Below are 20,956 nucleotides of genomic sequence, written 5' to 3'. Positions count from 1 at the left end.
TTAATACTCCCAATAAAGTAATATTATTCACAGTGGCAGCTTAAAGCAGTCATTCCCTAATGTTCTATTAGGTGGCATTAAGACCCAATCCATGTTATATTTCAGCTGTAAGCATGGCTTACTTCACGGAGTCATGCATGGTCTTGCAAACGTGCAAAAGGGCATTCAAGATGACCGGGTCCTTGGTGGGCTCTTGTTGATGCCTAGGAGACATTTAAAGATAAAAGTCAAAGTTTTGTCCATTGACAGCACTGCAAGAGTGGATTCAGTTCTCTTCCACTGTACACACTTGAAAAGCAGCAAATTATCCAGCTGCCATTTCATGCAGCCCAGTTTACCAGTAACAAGCCACGTTCTCTGGTTGTCTCAGAATTCTTTTTTAAACTTTTGAGACAGTCTCACTCTGTCATCCAGCTGGAGTGCAGTGGTGTGACCTCAGCTCACTGCAGCATCTGCCTCCTGGGTTGGAGTGATCTTCCTGCCTCAGCCTCCCAAGTAGGTGGGACTACATGCGTGCATCACCACAAGCCGCTAATTTTTGTATTTTTGGTAGACACAGGGTTTCACCATGTTGGCCAGGCTGCTCTTGAACTCCTGGCCTCAGGTGATCTGCCTGCCTCAGCCTCCCAAAGTATTGGGATTGCGGGCGTGAGCCACAGCACCTGGCCCAGAATTCTTTAAATAACAAGTTTGCTCTTCTACACACATGATAACTTCTCCTAATTGCAAAATCACAGAAAAACTGTTCCCCTTCCTAAACCAGGTGGGCTAAGGGCAAATTTTTGTTTGTTTGTTTGTTTTTAACTATGCTTCTTATACCTTCTGAAGCTGCCCACAACCCGTCTGTCACTGTGTTCTTAACCGGTGAATTTTGCCAGGCAAAATTACTCATTTGGTTTTTCAAATAATATAAAAGGACAAACTCTTAAAACAAATCTTTAGGTAAGTAAATTAGGTATATTTATTCCAAGCATATTAATTAGGAATTAATATTAATCCTTAGGAAGGAATTAATCTTTTAGAAAGATGACAAGAAAAGCTTAAAACATTTGAGCAATATCAAACTCAATTTTCCAAAGTGCACCATATCTATACACCTAATATTTAAAGTAACTAGCTTTTTTTTTTCTTAATCCTGTCCTAAAAAATAATATATTGTACATGAAATCACATTAAACTAGTTATAAACTGCCTAACACATTTAAAATCAATATATAACTCTAAAAATAAAAACAGGCCGGGTGTGGTGGCTCATGCCTGTAATCCCAGCACTTTGGGAGGCCGAGGCGGGTGGATCACTTGAGGCCAGGAGTTCGAGACCAGCCTGGCCACCATGGCGAAACCCTGTCTCTACAAAAAATACAAAAAAATTAGCCGGACGTGGAGGTGGGTGCCTATAATCCCAGCTACTCGGGAAGCTGAGGCAGGAGAATTGCTTGAACCCAGGAGGTGAAGGCTGCAGTGAGCTGAGATCGCACCACTTCACTTGAGCCTGGGTGACACAGCAGGGTTCTGCCTCAAAATAAATTAAAAAAATAATAATAAAATAAAAATAAAACCCTAGCTAGGCGAGGTGGCTCATGCCTATAATCCCAGCACTTTGAGGTGGATGGATGGCTTGAGCCCAGGAGATGAAGACCAGCCTGAGCAACATAGAGAGACTTCATCTCTACAAATAATGCAAAAATCAGCTGGGTTGTAGTGGGGCCCACCTGTAGTCCCAGCTACCTGGGAGGCTGAAGTGGGAGGATCACCTGAGCGTGAGAAGGTCAAGGCTGCAGTGAACCGTAATTGTGCCACTGCACTCCAGCCTGGATGACAAAGTGAGACCTTGTCTCAAAACAGAAACAAAAACACCTTTTTTCCACGCACCACCTTAAAATTATTTCATGTACCACTAGCAGTCGGGCAGTTTTGTGAAACACGGACTTAATCAAAAAAATGAAAAGAACTAAATTTGATTTTTTTTTCTTTTTTGTTAAAGAGCTAAATTTGAAAACTGATCACAAATTAGTCACCTACATAACTAAACACTGAAGATGAAAACCTTTCTAGCACCGGTGCCTTCTTCGTAAGTATGTATGCCCTGATTTGTATCCTTAAAAATGTTACTCTTGAGGGAATTTATTAAAAGACTGCTCCTTCTAAAAACATATCAAAGTAAAATGGAGATGCTGGCCAGGTTCATGATAACACTTGCTACTCTGTCTTCTTAAACACGAATTACAAACTTTTATCAGACTGCTGCTTTTAATGTGGCTTTCCCTCCAGGGTGATTTTCTGTATGAAATACGTACACATCACTCGGCCTCAAAGTGCAAGAACTGATTTTTTATCAACAGGTTTCACAAGGGCATTGGGAATCAAGGCTTTTGCTGCACGCCGTGGCACTCACTTGATAAAGGCGTCCATGATGCATTTGCAAACCTCCACCCGCACACTCTCTTTTTGGAACATGTCCAGAAACGGCAGAAATTTTTCCTATAAATAAAGCAAGCACTCTATATGCAAATGACACAAATTATTGGAAGGAAGGAATCTGTGGGTCTCTTTTTCTGTGGAGGTCAAAGAAGCAGAACAGAGGTTCATCTCTCTGAGTCGGGTCAGATGAGGACTCCTGAAATCAGGGAGAGGACCTGACTGGGCTTGTAAAAAGCTGTTACTGGGCCGGGCACAGTGGCTCACACCTGTAATCTCAGCACTTTGGGAGGCTGAGGCGGGTGGATCACTTGAGGCCAGGAGTTCAAGACCAGCCTGGCCAACATGGCGAAACCCTGTCTCTACTAAAAATACAAAAATAAACGAGGCATGGTGGTGCATGCCTGTAGTCCCAGCTACTTGGAAGGCTGAGGCAGGAGAATTGCTTGAACTCAGGAAGGCGGAGGTTGCAGTGAACCGAGATCACTCCACTGCACTCTAGCCTGGGCAACAGAGCAAGACTCTGTCTCAAAAACAAACAAACAAACAAACAAACAAAATAAAAAGCTGTTACTATTAAAACAACTTATATGCATTCCAGGGATTGGTGCTGGGACCAGTTAACACTTTGGTGAGCCATCCAGGCAACCGTTGATGATCACAAGCTTTTCCGGGCAAGGCAGACTTCAGTCTTTTTATGATTATATTGATGAGCAATGGAAGAAGAGTCAGAGTAGAGCTGTTCAGAGATGGCCTCGAAATTGGACTGCCTGGCTCTGAATCCTAACCTCGGTGACTGTGTGGCTGTAAGCAAGTTACTCTACCTCTTCCTGCATCAGTTTTCTCATATGTAAAGTGAGAATACAGTAGTTGCTCCCTTATCTGCGGTTTTGCTTTCCATAGTTTCAGTTATCCTCGGTTAACGGCAATCCGAAAATATTAAATAGAAAATTCTAGAAATAAGCAATTCATTCATTTTCATTTTTATTTTTATTGTATTTTATTTGTTTGAGACAGATTTTCGCTCTGTTGTCTAGGCTCGAGTGCACTGGTGTAATCTCGGTTCACTGCAACCTCAGCCTCCCCAGTAGCTGGGACTACAGGCATGCACCACCACACCTGGCTAATTTTTTGTATTTTTAGTAGAGACAGGGTTTTACCATGTTGACCAGGCTGGTCTGGAACTCCTGGTCTCAGGTGATCTGCCTGCCTTGGCCTCTGAAAGTGCTGGGTTTACAGGTGTGAGCCACCATGCCCAGCCTCATTCATTTGAAATTGTGCATTACTCAGAGTAGTGTAATGAAATCTCACACTCTACTGTTCTGTCCTGCCCAGGTTGTGAGTCATCCCTTTGTCTATCATCTCCACATTGTAGATGCTACCCGCTTGTTAGTCACTTAGCAGCTGTCTTGGTCATCAGATTCACTGTCATGGTATCACAGCATTTTTGTGTTCAAAGAACACTTATTTTACTTAATAATGCTCCCAAAGTGCAAGAGTAGCGATGCTGGCATATTGTTATAACTGTTCTATTTTAGCCATTGTTGTCAATCTCTTACTGTGCCTAATTTATAAATGAAATTTTATCATAGGTATGTATTTATAGGATAAAACATAGTATACACAGGAGTCAGTTCTATCTGCGGTTTCAGGCAACTCCTGGGGGTCTTGGAACGTATATTCCCCCTGGATAAGAAGGCAATACTACAGTGATAACTCCTACTTCCCCGTGGTGGTATGAAACTAATGTGAGGCAATACATGTAAAGTCCCAGAACAGTGCTTGGAGTGTGGTATACGTCCAATAAATATTAGCTGCTATGATTAAAATAAAAAATCTTACAATCTTGTGAGCACACGTAAATGGAACCTGGAAGAGGGAAGCGAAGGGAGAGACAGAGAATGTTACTATACAGGGAATAATCTAGATTCCTACTTGCCCAGGGCACTGAGCAAACTCGAACAGACATCGCAGGATATTTTAAATTTTTGAGGGAATCATGGTAAATCTCAACTGTCAGACACTGAAACAACTACTAGCTCATTGTATTTCATAGTTTCAACATTAGGCTGTGTGATTAAAAAGCAAGTGCCCTGGAAAATCACTGTGGAAGAGCAAAGTAAGAGAAGGCTGTCCAAAGTGTTCTGAAGATTTGAGAAGTTGTGTAATGCCCAACGGAGCACATATCCCATAAGTAAGGAATGAAACAGAAATAATATTTTTCTTTCAGTTTTTGTGTATTATTTTTTCAAATACTGCTTAATCTGTTAGGACATAAATACTTAAGTTGATCAGACTTAACTACTTTATAAAAGGAACTGCTGAATATTTCTTTTGGCCTGGGGCATCATGAAAACATTACTGAGACAATGAGAACCTCTGAGCCAGGTACAAATTTCCAAAGATAATTAAGAAATGCTACTTACCACTGAGAAAAGAACTGAGAAGTCATGGAAGTGGGCAATAACTTTCTTAATTATTAACTGAAGCTGTAAAACAAACAAACAAACAAAAATCTTATTTTTAAAAACTTAATTTTTAAAAATTTCTTTCTGGTTCACATTCTCTCAGGAAAACCTGAATTTTTTTTTAAAAAGGCAATCACCTTTCATAATTTGCAATTATAACTACAATAAGGTAAGCCTGGATTGTTCGACAAATGGTGAACTGGGCTTAGGGTAGGCTCTGTCACAATCTGAGACTCTGTACATCCTACTTTGCAGTCCTGGGGAAGTAACTGAGTCTCAGTCTCAGCTTCCTCATCTGTGAATTGGAGATCAAAACAGTAACGACTCAATGGAATGGTTTGTGGAAGGTCCTGAGTGCAGTGCCCACCCTTAGAAAGTTCTCCATTAATGTCAGCTACTGTTATTCCTTGAATAGTGGGCAAACTTTTTCTATAAATGTCCTACAGTCCACCACAACTACTCAACACTATTGTAGTGCAAAAGCAGGCATTGCCAACATTAAATGAATGTGCATTAAATGAATTTGTGCCAATAAAACTTTATTCACAAAAACAAGTGGCAGGCTACATATAGCCTATGGGCTGTAGTTGGCCAATCCCTATTCTGCATCATCGTGTGGCCCTGTGTTTCTTGATTATTCACTGGAGAGGATTTGGACAGAGTTTGCTGGTAGAGTTAAAGGCCAAGGTATTACCCAAGGATGGTGGCACAGACTGTGAGGTCTGCCTCAAAAATGCCCAGATACTGATGGTTACCGCCCCTCACTCTGCGATGCACATCCAGACTGAAAGGTTGACAGGGCCTTAGTCCAGGAGAGCCAAGGAGATGCTGTTTCTAAATAAAATAGAACTTCTCTACCTCTGGTTGCTATCAAGAAAATGTACTGACAATTTGTTTACACTAAAAAAACTGCTGTTTCAATAATTTCCAAAGAAAATCTCTCATGTTCTAAAAACAGAACATGAAGAACGTTATGTGCCCATTTCATAATTAGGCAGCTTACTAGGTCAGTCAAGCAAAAAACTAATAAAGGACTTCAAAACTTCATCATAAACAATGCTCCAAGGCATACCATTGTAAGACGCTGCAATGCTGTCTGGTTAAAATAGTTTCTGAAGCACAAAGCACCTAATCCCTTTAGAACAAGAAATTTTTTGTTAACACTTAAGCACAGCTATACATAAACTGTGATTTTAAAAGATAGGATTTTTTCCCCTTAATATTTCATTATAAAAATGCTCAAAAATAAAGAATATTGAAAGAATTATACAAACACCCATTTATTCACCACTTAGATTTTACAAAAGCTAGCAATTTAATACATTTACTTTATCATCTCACTTACCCATCCACTTAATGATAGAATTTGTAAACAATTCTATCATTATTTGTTTTATTTTTATTATTTTTTTGAGACAGGGTCTTTCTCTGTTGCACAGCTGGAGTGCAGTGTGGCATGATCTCAGCTCACTGCAGCCTTGACCTCCTGGGCTCAAGCAATCCTCCTGCCTCAGCCTCCAGGGTAGCTGGGACCACAGGTGCATGCCACCACACCCAGCTAATTTTTATATTTTTTTGGTAGTGACAGGGTTTTGTCATGTTGCCCAGGCTGGTCTCGAACTCCTGGGCTCAAGCAATCCGCCCATCTTGGCTTCCCAAAGTGATGGGATTACAAGCGTGAGCCACTTCACCTGGCTTTAACTTTTTATTTTGAAATAATTTCAGACTTGCAGAAAAGCTGAAAGAATAGTACTGAGAACTCCCGTATATTCTTTACCCAAATCCATCAATTTTTAATATTTTGCCAAATGTGCTTTGTGGTTGTCTCTACGTAAAACATACTATTTTTTCCCTGAACTATATGAGAGTAGATTGCATGAATCATGCCCTTACCCCTTAACACTTCATTTTTTATTTCCTAAGAATAATCATATTCTTTGACATTTCCACTTGCTGTTATCAAATCGGGAAAGTTAACACTGATATAATGAAATCCAATCTAATTTGATCTCATCTATCACCCATTTCCAATCTGTTGATTGTCTCAATTAGTTTTTTCTGACATTATTTTTTCCATCTTCTGTGCAGGATCCAGTCTGAGATTGCACACTGCATTCCATTTTCACGTCTCTTTAGTCTGTGCTAGTTCACAAGTTCTTCCGTCTGTCTCTGTCATTTATGGCAATGATGTTTCTGGGGTTTTTGGGTTTTTATTTCATTTTACTTATTTTATTTTTAGTTTAGTTCAATTAGAGACAGGATTTCACTCTGTCACTGAGGTTGGAGTGCGGTGGTGCTATCATAGCTCACTGCAGCCTCCAATTCCTGGGCTCAAACAGTCCTTCCAGCTCTGCCTCCTGAATAGCTGGAACTACAGGCATGTACCACCACACCTGGCAAATTTCTTTTTTTTAATTTTTTGCAGAGATAGGGTCTTGCTATGTTGCCCACACTGGACTCAAACTCCTGGCCTCAAATAATCCTCCTGCCTCAGCCTCCCAAAGTCTGGAATTATAGGTGTGAGCCATGGAGCCTGGCCATGGTGATATTTCTGAAGAATTATAAAATGCTTCTCAATCTGTGCATGTGTGACATTCCCTTGTGCATTCTCAACTGAAATGCTATACAGGTGATGCTGTGTCTTTCTTAGGGTACTACATCCGCAGGCACATGATGGCCTTTTGCTCCACATTGGTGAGATGAACTCTTATTAACTGGCCTGTCCAGTGTCTCTGCTGTATAGTCACTATTTTCCCCATTGCAACTGATACCTGCTCAGTAGGAAGACCTTTTGAGATATGCAAATATCCTCCTCCTCATCAAACTCTCAAAATCTCTCTCCTCCTCAATGCATGCAAAACTCTTCTTCCCAGGTTTAGCATACACCAATAATTCTTATCTAAAGGAAGACAATTCTTGTCTTTACTGTGATGGCTGCAAAATGGTGATTTTTCCAGTTCTACCATTTCTTTCACATTTCTCCATCCGCTCATCTATTTATCTGTTCATCACAAGGAGGGACTCTTGGATTCCTATTTTACTCAATGGGCTATAATCCGTTACTGTTCTAATTCCAGTTGATCCTCAAATTGGGAGCAAGTGAGAGCCCCTTCAGGCTGCTCTTATACCCTTTTCACATGGGTATTTCACATTAGTGGGTTTTTTGTTTTTCGAGACCGTGTCTCTCTTTCACCCAGGCTGGAGTGCTCACTGCAACTTCGGCCTCCAAGGCTAAGGTGATCCTCCTACTATAGCATCCCAGGTAGCTGGGACTATAGGCATGCACTACCACGCATGGCTAATCTTTGTATTTTTTGTAGAGATGGCCTAGACTGGTCTTGAATTCCTGGACTCAAGTGATCTGCCCTCCTTGGCCTCCCAAAGTGCCGGGATTACAGGCATGAGCCACCAAACCTTGCCTCACTGAACTCTTTAGAAGCAAAATGTGATATAATGTATGCAACTTATTATCAAATAATTCTGAAGAAAATGTATACACATACATGTATATATGTGTGGAATGTGTGAATGATAAAGCATACGTGGTAAAATGTTAACAGCTGGCTGGGTACAGTGGCTCATGCCTGTAATCCCAGCACTTTGGGAGGTTGAGGCGGGTGGATTACGAAGTCAGGACATCAAGACCATCCTGGCTAACATGGTGAAACCCCATCTCTACTAAAAATTCAAAAAATTAGCCAGGCATGGTGGCACGCCTCTGTAGTCCCAGCTACTCGGGAGGCTGAGGCAGGAGAATCGCTTGAACCCAGAAGGCGGAGGTTGCAATGAGCCAAGATCGTACCATTGCACTCCAGCCTGGGCAACAGAGCAAGACTCCGTCTCAAAAAAAAAAAAAAAAAAAAGAAATGTTAACAGCTAGTGAATCTGGGTAAAGAATAACAGGAATTCTTTGTGCTTTCTTTTAACTTTCCAATAAGCTTAAATTTATTTCCACATAAAAAAGTTATGTTTAAGCCCAGGAAGTCGAGGCTGTGCTAAGCGTGATCGCACCACCGCACTCCAGCCTCCGTGACTGAGCGAGACCCTGTTTCAAAAAAAAGGAAAAAAAAAAGTTGATTTAACTAAAAATACTCGCAATTTACTTACTGGTGACAACAACGAAGACAACGCTTATTGAGCATTTACCACATGCCAGGCCACTGTGTGAGGGCTTCACTTCATCCTCACAAACTCTCAGGTAGCACTATTACCATCTCCATTTCACAGGTGAGAAAACTGGGGCACAACAAGGTTAAGTAACTGATCAAAGGGCACATGGCTAGGATATGGCAGAGCTATGATTCAAACACAGGATTATGTGCCTTTATAGCCTGACCCATGCAACACGCCTATTTAATTCAACAGAACAAAATAATTAACAACATTGAAATGAGAAATGCAAATCTGTTACCTGGGGGTAGGAATCTTCAAATGCACGATCTGGAGTCATATGCTTGATGACGTCCGCCAAAACGGTATTCACCTCTCGTTTCTAAGCAGGAAAAAGGAACCAAACCTGCATTAGACACTGTATGGCAATTGCTGACCATGTTCCTGGGGGAAAGGACTAACGTATTCAGAATATATCACACATCTTCCAGGAAATCGATTTCAATATTCTGCTGAAAATAACAGAAGGGAGGAAATTTCACTCATGTCACCTGGTCTAGTACCACAGCCCCACACCTAGTCAGGACTAAACGCTGTTCTCAAAGGTTCTGGGGCTTTACATTGTCCCTGCTTTCCCTGAGCGATGGTCAAAGCGGCCATGCCTCTTTCCGCCTGCCTGTCGCAGGCCCTCCCTCAGGTGCCTGCAGAGAGAACAGTGAAGCACTGTGGCAGAGCGCAGGCTCACCCTTACAAGTTGTCTGACCTAACTGCTCACTGTTCACTTTTGTCACCTATAGCAGGAGCCAGCCAACTGCGGCCCAATCCAGCCCAGGGCCTGTTTTTATAAGGCCCACAAGCTAAGAATGGCTTTTAAGTCTCTATAATTAACTGCTGATTTACAGAAAATACAAAAGGCAGAAGAGCATGCCAGACACCATCACAAGCATGCAATGGGAAAAATCCAGTCTTTGCAACTCTATAGGGCAAAAGACCCAATTTCTTCAACAAATAAATTACAGGGAAAGAAAGGGGAAGGAGAGGAGACAGTTTGAGAGAGAACTTATACATCAAAAGTATCCTAAAATGTCTATTGCAACGGAGAAGCCTTATTTTCAACTGGATTTCAACAAATAAACTTAAAAAAAATGAGACAATTGGGGAAATCAGAATATTGACTGGTATTTATGATATTAAATAATTAGTAACTCGGCTGGGTGTAGTGGCTCATGCCTGTAATCCCAGCACTTTGGGAGGCCGAGGCAGGTGGATTGCTTGAGGTCAGGAGTTCGAGACCAGCCTGGCCAACATGGTGAAACCCCGTCTCTACTAAAAATACATAAAATTAGCGGGGTGTGGTCGCGCACGCCTGTAGTCCTAGTTACTTAGGAGGCTGAGGCAGGAGAATCACTTGAACCCAGGAGGCGGAGGTTGCAGTGAGCTGAGATCATGCCATAGCACTCCAGCCTGGGTGACAGAGTGAGACTCCATCTCAAAAAAAGAAGAAAAAAAAAATTAGTAACTTTTTTCCTTAGAATAATGTATTTAGATTTGGTTTAAGGAAGGGAACCCTGCAACCTGGGCAATATGGCGAGACCCCATCTCTACATCTCCACATGTGCCTGTGGTCCCAGCCACTCAGAAGGCTAAGGCAGGAGCATTGCCTGAGCTCGGGAGGTCACGGCTGGAGTGAGTCACGATCGCACCACTGGACTCCAGTCTGGGCAACAGAGTGAGATCCTGTCTGTCAATCAATCAATCAATGGAATCCTTATATTTTTACAGGCGTGCTGAAATACTGACAGATGAAATGATACAATGTCTGAGATGTGCTTCAAAATATTCCAGGGGTCAGGGGACATGGTAATGATATAAATCAAACAAGATTTGTCATAAATTGATAATTCCTGATTGATGGGTACAAGGGAGCGCATATGTTTTAAATTACTATAATAAAATGTAAAATAAAAATAGGACCAAAAAAACCACAAAAATCAATGCGCCAACATTTACCTAATGCACAAAATGAGGCAACATCAATTTTGGTGTCAGAGGCCAAGATGGTGTCTACCTTCATCTCCCCAAAGGCTGAGTTGTGACGGGGAGGGACAGTTCTGGGGGGTTCTGCGGGGTCACTTATTTCCTATTTCTTACTCTGGACGGTGATTACATGGTTGTACCTTGTGAAAATTCATTGAGGAGCAAACTTATGATACGTGCACTTTTTTGCATGTGTGCTTGGCTTAGTCAGTCTGGACTTCTCTACCAAAATACCATAAATCAGGAAGCTTGTAAACAACAGAAATGTAATTCTCACAGTTCTGGAGGTTAGGAAGTCCAAGATCAAGGCAGATTTGGTGTTTGGTGAGGACGCATTCCTCATAAATGGCATCTTTTCCCCATGTCCTCATGGGGTGGAAGGGGTCAGTGAGCTCCTCTGGACTTATTTTATTATTATTTTTGTTTTGAGACAGAGTCTCGCTCTATCACCCAGGCTAGAGTACAGCAGTGCAATCTTGGCTCACTGCAGCTTCTGCCTCCCACATTGAAGCGATTCTCCTCCCTCAACCTCCTGGGTAGCTAGGACTACAGGCAGGTGTCACCACACCTGGCTAATTTTTTTTTTGTATTTTTAGTAGATCCAGGGTTTTACCATGTTGGCCAGGCTGGTGGGCTTCTTCTATTATAAGGGCATTAATCCCCTTCATAAGGACTCTGCTCTCATGACCTAATCTCCTCCCAAAGGCTCCACCTCCTAATACTATCATCTTGGGGGCTAGGATTTCAACATATGAATTTTGGGAGGGCACAGACATTCAGACCAGAGTAATGCTATACTTAAATTTTTAGGACTTGGCCGGGCGCGGTGGCTCACGCCTGTAATCCCAGCACTTTGGGAGGCTGAGGCAGGCGGATCATGGGGTCAAGAGATCGAGACCATCCTAGCTAACACGGTGAAACCCCGTCTCTATTAAAAACACGAAAAATTTAGCCGGGTGTGGCGGTGGGGCCTGTAGTCCCAGCTACTCTGGAGGCTGAGGCAGGAGAATGGCGTGAACCCAGGAGGCGGAGCTTGCAGTGAGCCACTGCGCCACTGCACTCTAGCCTGGGCGACAGAGCAAGACTCCGTCTCAAAAAAAAAAAAAAAAAATTGTTTTAGGATTTGTTTAAAATAAACAAATTACTCTGGCAAGGGTTTTGAACCCACTTCTATCTGCTTCTAAAGTCTCTGCTCTTTGAGAAGCGCAGTATTCCCCTAACTGTGGTTCTAGTCTGTGCCTAGGGAAAGAAACATTTGCTTAGGAAAAAAATTACATGCCAGTCAAATTGTTTGGGAAATGCCGCTTACTAGACTTCAATGTAGAGTCGCAATGCACGTTAGCATAAAAGCATCTAAGGTATCCTATGGTAAAAAAAAAATGGTTTAACTTTGTATAATGCTGCATTTTCCAAACTTAAATGTAAACATGGAACAGTTATTTTTTGTTATAGTACACATATTAATGCTCCATCATGCTTTATAATGAAGAATGCAATTTTTATAAATTACAAGAGCAAGTACCATTGTCAAATGCCTCAATACCTAAACTAGGCTAATTCACTATTATAAACATGAAAAAATCTAGTTATTTCAAAAACAATACCACAGTCACACATACCGTGAAATGCTTGCAGGTGTATTCTACCCACACTTCGGCACAATTAATGTAGTCCTACAAAGAAAAAGGAAAACATCTTAACGTTAAGTACAACATAGTATGCATTACAGCAAACAGGAGGCTTCAGCTGGCTCCGTTCAATGGTCGGAAACTGGAATTTCCTTTTGCTAATTACTGGCTTAAAGGCTGATCTTTTATTTAGGAATACCCTACTAATGATATTTTCAAACCTAAATCTTACAAACTGTTACATTTTGGATGCCCACTATAAAGTTAGCTGATCTTTTATAAAGTTTCAAATATCTGTAATTTTGTGCATTTTTTAAAGTTTTATTTTTTATGGCAGTTCTGAATGCATGATCATGTAATTTTATACTTTTAAGCACATCTTAAGGCTGTGAGAATTGAATTTTTAAAAAATCAAAGAAATTACATCTTTAAAGCTATCCGTTCTCCATTACAGGTAAACAAATAATACAATTATAATAAATAGATTTCTTTAGGGAAAAATGTATAACTAATGAAAAGATAATTTTTATTTCTTAGTTCATATAGAGACAGGGGTCTTGCTATGTTGTCCAGGATGGTCCGAAACTCCCAGCCTCAAGTGATCCTCCTGCCTCAGCCTCCCAAAGTGCTGAGATTATACGTGTGAGCCACATGTTCGGCTTGGAAGGGTAATTTTTTAAAAGAGTAGATGCCAAAACTTGGACAAAAAGTGTTTGATTTAAAGTTTAAATGGCAGGCCAGGCAAAGTGGCTCACGCCTGTAATCCCAGCACTTTGAGAGGCCGAGATGGGCAGATGTTTCAGACAGCCTGATCAACATGGTGAAAACTCGTCTCTACTAAAAATACAAAAATTAGCTGGGTGTGGTGGCACACACCTGTAATCCCAGCTACTCGGGAGGCTGAGGCAGGAGAATCGCTTGAACCCAGGAGGCAGAGGTTGCAGTGAGCCGAGATGGCACCATTGCACTCCAGCCTGGGTGACAGAGCAAGACTCCATCTCAAAATAAATAAATAAATAAATAAAAATTAAAAAAAAAAAATGGCCACTCACCTGTGGGTTCTTCAGCTTAGTGATAACTTTCCAAGCTTCGTTGAGAATCTGAAGTCGGTCACTCTCGGGAGGATCAGCCAAGGCCAAGTTTAACCCCAGTGATCGAAAAAGGAGATGCTAAGAAACAAGTCAAACCATCATGTTATGGAAATTTTAAATCAAAGTAACTTGAAGCTCAAAGAAAAGAAAAGAGAAAAGGTTGTAATGTCTAATCCTTTTTGGGGCTAATCTTCCAACAACCTCCTTCTGAAGTTCAATCACACATATCTGCCCCAGCTACACTGAGACGCTCACACAGTGTTAGCTCCATCTGTTGGTCTAATTTGGGGCCATAATATTCTACTGGACAAAGTTTTTCATAAATAATGAATGAAGACATATCCTTTTGTTTGTTTTGAGACAGGGTCTCACTCTGTCACCAGGCTTCATAACATAATCATGGCTCACTGCAGCCTCGACCTCCTGGGCTCCAAGCGATTCTCCCACCTTAGCCTCCCAAGTAGCTGGGACTACAGGAATGCACCACCACACCCAGCTAAGTTTTGATTTTTTGTAGAGATGGGGTCTTGCTATGTTGCCCAGGCTGGTCTCAAACTCTTGGCCTCAAGTGATCCTCCTGCCCTGGCCTCCCAAGTGCTAGGATTATAAACATGAGCCACCGTGCCCAGCCTGATATATTCTTAAATATGTTAGACCAAAGTCTTTCTTAAATCCTTCATAGTGAGCCAGTTTGATAAGATTTAGGGCTCATGGGGGCCTGAAGCATAGCAATCACATGGTGTCTGACAATCCCAATCTCTTAACTCATCTTCCATTGCGTTCCTCAGAAACAGAGCCTTCGCCTGTGTTCCTGCTGGCCCACGCTGTTCCCAAAACCGGACTGTCTCTCAAGAGCTATCGGATACACACCGCTTATTTGTGTCCCACTGAGCATGAAGTCAAGAGCCTACCTTGGGGAAACCAGATTCATCACACTCTTTAATCATGCCAATGAAATCCATAGACCTTGTGGCAATGAACTCAGCCCGGAAGGCAGACATCACGGAATTCAACAGCAAGGCACTGCAAGACACAGATCCCCAAGTCAGCCTGGCTTTTCCTCAATCAAAGTTGCTTTAATTTTTGGATATATATTGCCAGGAAGGATGACTAACAGCTCTTTAGTGGTAGGGTTGGGGGAAAAAAAAAAGACCAGAGTAAAAAGGGAAACTGGAGAGACTAACACAGTGTCCCGTACATATCTGCAACTCAATAAATGTTGAATTAACTGGATGTTTAGATGGATGGATGGATAGATGGCAGGGTGGATAGACAGATCCGCAAGTGATCCAGTTCATTTAAGAAGAAGAGCGAGCATTCAATAAGCTGGCGCACTAATGAGACAGAACATTAAGTAACAATATTGATCCATGTTGTAAATATATATCCACATAGTTTATGCACGAGTTTTGGTTTTTTTGTTTTTTTTTTTGAGATGGAGTCTCACTTTGTTGTCCAGGCTGGAGTAAAGTGTCACGATCTTGGCTCACTGCAACCTCCACCTCCCGGGTTCAAGTGATTCTCCTGCCTCAGCCTCCCAAGTAACTGAGATTACAGGCATGTGCCACCATGCTCGGCTAATTTTAGGTATTTTTAGTAGAGACAGGGTTTCACCATGTTGGCCAGGCTGGTCTCGAACTCCTGACCTCAGGTGATCCACCCGTCTCAGCCTCCCAAAGTGCTGGGATTATAGGCGTGCACCACTGTGTCTGGCCAGTTTATGCAAGAGATTTCTTAGGAAAGAGATCTTATGTTATAGGCACCAGGCAGAGGGGACACAGTGGTAAACAAAGCCCATGCAAGACTGTTTCCATGTATCTACCACTAAAAGGAAAGCAGAGAGACAATCTCATATTCGTGAGAGTCAGGGAGATCAACTTCATCCTAGCCCAACCACCTACCACAGCCCCATGGGGAAATAACTATTATTATTACTTTTTTCTTTTGTTTTTTGAGACGGGTCTCGCTCTATCGCCAGGCTAGAGGGCAGGGTCATGATCTCGGCTCACTGAAACCTCCGCCTCCCGGGTTCAAGCAATTCTCCTGCCTCAGTCTCCTGAGTAGCTGCGACTACAGGCATACACCACCAACCCCAGCTAGTTTTTGTATTTTTAGTAGAGATGGGGTTTTGCCACATTGTCCAGGCTGGTCTCGAACTCCTGACCTCAGGTGATCCACACGCCTCAGCCTCCCAAAGTGCTGGGATTACAGGCATAAGCCACCATGCCCAGTTGGAAAGAACTATTATTACACCCATTTTACAGATGAGGAGAGAGAGGCACAGAGAGGTCAAGCAAGCGGCCCAAGGTCACAGGGCTAAGACAGAACAGAGCCAAGGTCTGAGGCCAGGCAACCGGACTCCAGCATTCTAAACCTCCATGCAATCCTGCCTCTCTCTCTTCAGCTCATACCCAGGTAAGCAGGCCAAGCTCAAAAATAGCAGCCAACGCCATTTTCAAATTCATGCTTTATGAAATCTTAAAATACTTACTTGTTTCCTAGTTTCTTACACCTTTCCATCATCTCGGTCAGCAGGGCCTATATTATGTTAAAAACAATAATAATTAAAAAATCAGGTTGGAGGAGCTAAAGTAACATTTGTAAGAGATTTCCAAAGTCAAACTCTAAAATGAATGTAGCCACATGTCCATTAAGATAATGCTCAGTGTCTGGCAGGGATGGGGAGGCTTGGGGAGAAAAAAATTCACTTTCATGGCATTTAGTGTAATAAATAGAAGGATGGGGCCAGGCACGGTGGCTCGCACCTATAATTCTAGCATTTTGGTAGACCGAGGCGGGTGGATCACTTGAGGTCAAGAGTTCAAGACTAGTCTGGCCAACATGGTAAAACCTCGTCTCCACTAAAAATACAAAAATTAGCCAGGTGTGATACCGGGTGCCTATAATCCCAGCTACTCAGGGGGCTAAGGCAGGAGAATCGCTTGAACCCAGGAGGTGGAGGCTGCTATGAGCTGAGATCATGCCACTGCACTCCAGCCTGGGTGACAGAGGGAGACCTTGTCTCAATCAATCAATTGATCAATCAACAGAAGCTGGGGCCCTGGCATCAGGCACACTTGGATTCAAATCCAGCCTCACCAACTACCAACGATGAGACTTCGGAAGAGTTGCCAACTCTGTTGAACCTGGGTCTCCTTGTCCTACTGGAAGGCTACAAGTGGTACCATCTCATCTGTGGGGTCACTACAGGATGATGGGAGGTAACTCCTGCACTCCAGGGCATGAATAAGAATGATAATTACTCTGCTCCCCACCTCTTCTGTAACCCCACATTCTTCCCCATTTCAAGAGGTGCCCAAGGTGCACTTAGTAATATCAGCAACACTGGGCTAGAGCTTAGTGCCCACCAGCCACGGTGAGAAGCACTTTGCACTCACGATCTTACCTCTCCCAACCACCCTTGAAGCAGGGGCTCTATTCTCCCATTTCACAGATGAAAAACAAAGCCAGGAATAGCAGCGTTTTTCACCCAAGGTCGCACAGTTAGTGATGGCAGGCAGACATGAACCTGGGCAGACTGGGATCAAAGGCCACGTTCTTCAATACATTTCTTCTCCAACACAGTTTGAAGTCTATTTTTCACCCCCCAAAGGAAGTAGATTTTTTTTTAACTCATTGGAATACTGTTAATGGCTTTGGAGCTATCTTAAGACAATTACATATCTTTAAAAGAGCTCCTGTTTTTAAGAAAATCAATGGAAGAAGGATCATTTAGGGTAGTGGTTTGGGGAAGGTGAAGCCCAAGACCAGAGGTAATTACAGGACACTGAGCACTGCCCAGGTTTCCGGCTAAGTCCTTGACTTCCCTTTACTCTCCTGCTCTTCACCATGTCCTTGTGAGGTCCATGGAACATTATCCCCATTTTACAGATGAAAAAGCCAAAGCTCAGATAGGTTAAGCCACTTCCTAATAAGTGGTAAAAATGGGATTTGTGCAGGCCAGGGGTGGTGGCTTATGCCTGTAATCCCAGCACTTTGGGAGGCTGAGGTGGGAGGATCGCTTGAGCCCAGGAATTCAAGACCAGTCTGGGCAATATAGTGAGATCCCATCTCTACATAAGTGTTTTTGTTTGTTTGTTTGTTTGTTTTTTGAGACGGAGAGACAAGTCTTGCTCTGTCGCCCAGGCTGGAGTGCAGTGACGCAATCTCGGCTCACCACAACCTCCGCCTCTCAGGTTCAAGAGATTCTCCTGCCTCAGCCTCCCGAGTAGCTGGGACTACAGGTGTGTGCCATCATGCCTGGCTAATTTTTTTGTATTTTTAGTAGAGATGGGGTTTCACCATGTTAGCCAGGCTGGTCTTGAACTCCTGACCTCAGGCAATCTGCCTGCCTCAGCCCCGCAAAGTGCTGGGATTACAGGAGTGAGCCACCGTGCCCAGTCATAAAATTTTTAAAAAAATTAGCTGGGTGTGGTGGTACATGCCTGTGGTCCTAGCTACTCAGGAGGCTGAGGTGGGAGGATGACTTGAGCCCAGGAAGTGCAGGCTGCAGTGAGCTGTGATTGTGCCACTGAACTCCAGCCTGGGCACCAGAGTGAGACCCTATCTCCAAAAAAAAAAAGAAAAAAAAAGAACTGGTAGGCACGATGGCTCATGCCTGTAATCCCAGCACTCTGAGAGGCTAATGGGGACAGATGGCTTGACCTCAGGAGTTCAAGACCAGCCTGGGCAACATGGCGAAACCTCATCTCTAAAAGAAATTTAAAAATTAGCCAAGCATGGTGGTGTGTGCTTATAGTCCCAGCTAGTCAGGAGGCTGAGGTGGGGGCATCACTTGAGCTTGGGAGGTCGAGACTGCAGTGAGCCAAGACTGCACCACAGCACTTCAGCCCGGGCAAGAGAGCAAGACCCTGTCTTAAAATAATAATAATAATAATAATAAATAAATAAATAAATAAGTAAAAAATAAAGAAAAAAACAAAAGGGATCTATATCTACGTCTGGACCCAAAGTAAAAAATAAAAGGAGTGTTCTTAAGTGCAATTTCCACCCTTTCTGGTGGCACCCCTCTCTGTCGTGTTGCCTGAATAAGTGAGAGCTGACGTTGGAGATACTGTTGGAATCCCTACCCCCAAAACCCGGATTTTATTCAGATTTCCATCTATGCCTCACATAAACTAGGTTGGCTTCTGTCATGGACTGAATTATATCTCCCCTAAATTGCTATGTTGGAGCCCTAACCCCTAATATCACTATTCTAGGTTAAATGGAGTCATAAAGGTGGGATCCGAATCCCACAGGACTAACCTCCTTATAGGAAGAGACAGCAAGGATGCATGTACACAGAGGAAAAGCCATGTGAGGACACAGCAAGAAGGTGGCAGTTTCCAAGCCAAGGAGAGAGGCCTCACCAGAAACCAACCTTGCTTGGCCCCTTGATCTTGGTCTCCTAGCCTTCAGAACTACCGGAAAATAAAGTCTGTTGTTTAAGCTCCTAGTCTGTGGTATTTTGTTATGGGAGCCCAAGCAGATTAATACAGACCCAAACCAATCATAGTGGGTCTCGTTCCCCTTGCCCATGATCCATTTCTAGCTGATGAGACAGGATGGGAAGTCTTCGGGGGATTTGGAGAAAGGTTTCCTGTTCTTAAACAAGGACCCAAGAATCAAAGATTCCCTTGATGCTGTCGGCTCTGGACGTGATGCCTGGAATGGTTGCCCCCACCCTGCTACTAATCAGGGACAGTAGAGCAAAAAGATGCACTGAAGCTGCCCACCCGAGAGCCTCCACTTGTTGTGGAGGAGGACACATGGAATTATATGTGGAGGCCAGACTAGTTAGATGTTTGTTCCCTGCCGCCAAAAGCACCCTAGCTGGTGACAAAATTGACCACATCATAAATGGCTTCCCTAACCCACTCTTGGGTATTTGCATTTAAAAAGTCACGCTTAAAGACCAATAGCAAAGTGGCCTTTGGAAAAGGCTGAGAAAGGAAAAGAGAGATTCTGTGTAATCATCACACTGACATTCCCTGACACACAGAAATAATCATTCAACGCCTACCTAACGAGCAACTTTAGTGTACAGTTGACCCTTGAATAACAACATGGTTTTGAGCTGCGTGGGTCCACTTAGACACGGATTTTTTTCAACCATATGCTGAACGAAAATACAGTATTTGTGAGATACCAAACTCAAGTATACGTGGGTTCCACAGGGCCAACTGTGAGACTGTGAGACTTGAGTATGCATGGATTTTGATATACGTCGGGGCTGGGCACAGTGGCTTATGCCTGTAATCCCAGCACTTTGGGAGGCTGAGGCGGGCGATCACCTGAGGTAAAGATTTCAAGACCAGCCTGGCCAAGATGATGAGACCCCGTCTCTACTAAAAATACAAAAATTAGCCGGGCGTGGTGGCATGGCTGTAGTCCCAGTTACTTGGGAGGCTGAGGGAGGAGAATTGATTGAACCCGGGAGGCAGAGGTTGCCGTGAGTGGAGATCGGGCCATTGAACTCCAGCCTGGGCAACACAGCGAGAATCCGTCTTAAAAAAAAAAAAAAGATATACATGGAGATCCCAGAATCAATCCCCTAAGTATACCAAGGGATGACTATACCAGCCACTGTTCTAGACACTGAGAGTAAGATGAGAGGAAAACAGACAGAAATCCATGCCTTCGTGAGGTTTACTCTATCTCATATGCATGTACATGCACACACACGCACACATACACACACACATAAATGAGACCTCCTGGCCCACCAACTCTGGAAAGATTAACTAGGGCAAATCCCAACATATGGACAAAAGATTCTTACCACTAAGACAAGATAAATGCTTAAAAAGTTCCCTCTCTCACAAAAGATGAATGCATTAAAAATGCATCCAAGAATATAACTTTAAAAAGCCAAAGGCTCTGTTGTCATAAAGGAACTTGGGAATACATGTAAGTGTCCAGAAAGCCAAATGTTATAGATCCCCGGGCAGGTCTGCTGGAGGTTACTGATTTTTTCCCCTCTAAGAAGTGACAGAATTGATTATCTTTGGCAAGAACATGATGAACAACAACTCAAAGCAGACGGAGATCGAAACAAGCCCTTTGGCTGGGATCAACCACTGAAAAAGCAGCTCAGCATATTTCTTTCATTTTCACACACACCAGAACTTGAAGATTCAGAAGATTCACAAGGCAGGCATTTGCCTGACGTGCTGGTTTGTTTTTTAGGCTTTTGTTATTG

The 20,956-nt window shown here is 42.9% G+C and overlaps 1 protein-coding gene across 2 annotated transcripts in view; it reads right to left on the bottom strand.

Annotated features, from left to right (window-relative positions):
- Positions 1-20,956, bottom strand: part of VPS35L (VPS35 endosomal protein sorting factor like) — a 145,166-nt gene that overhangs the window by 58,460 nt on the left and 65,750 nt on the right. For both annotated transcript variants that reach the window (NM_001132616.1, XM_054533148.1), the window contains 8 exon segments: positions 123-203; positions 2,396-2,481; positions 4,845-4,907; positions 9,298-9,378; positions 12,653-12,706; positions 13,714-13,830; positions 14,664-14,775; positions 16,244-16,290. In NM_001132616.1, coding sequence (NP_001126088.1) covers positions 123-203; positions 2,396-2,481; positions 4,845-4,907; positions 9,298-9,378; positions 12,653-12,706; positions 13,714-13,830; positions 14,664-14,775; positions 16,244-16,290 — 641 coding nt within the window.

The sequence above is a fragment of the Pongo abelii genome, chromosome 18 (genome assembly GCF_028885655.2).
Source record: "Pongo abelii isolate AG06213 chromosome 18, NHGRI_mPonAbe1-v2.0_pri, whole genome shotgun sequence".
Classification (NCBI taxonomy): domain Eukaryota; kingdom Metazoa; phylum Chordata; class Mammalia; order Primates; family Hominidae; genus Pongo; species Pongo abelii.
The sequence above is the reverse complement of the archived record's forward strand: the minus strand, read 5'-3'. Positions and strand labels throughout refer to the sequence as shown.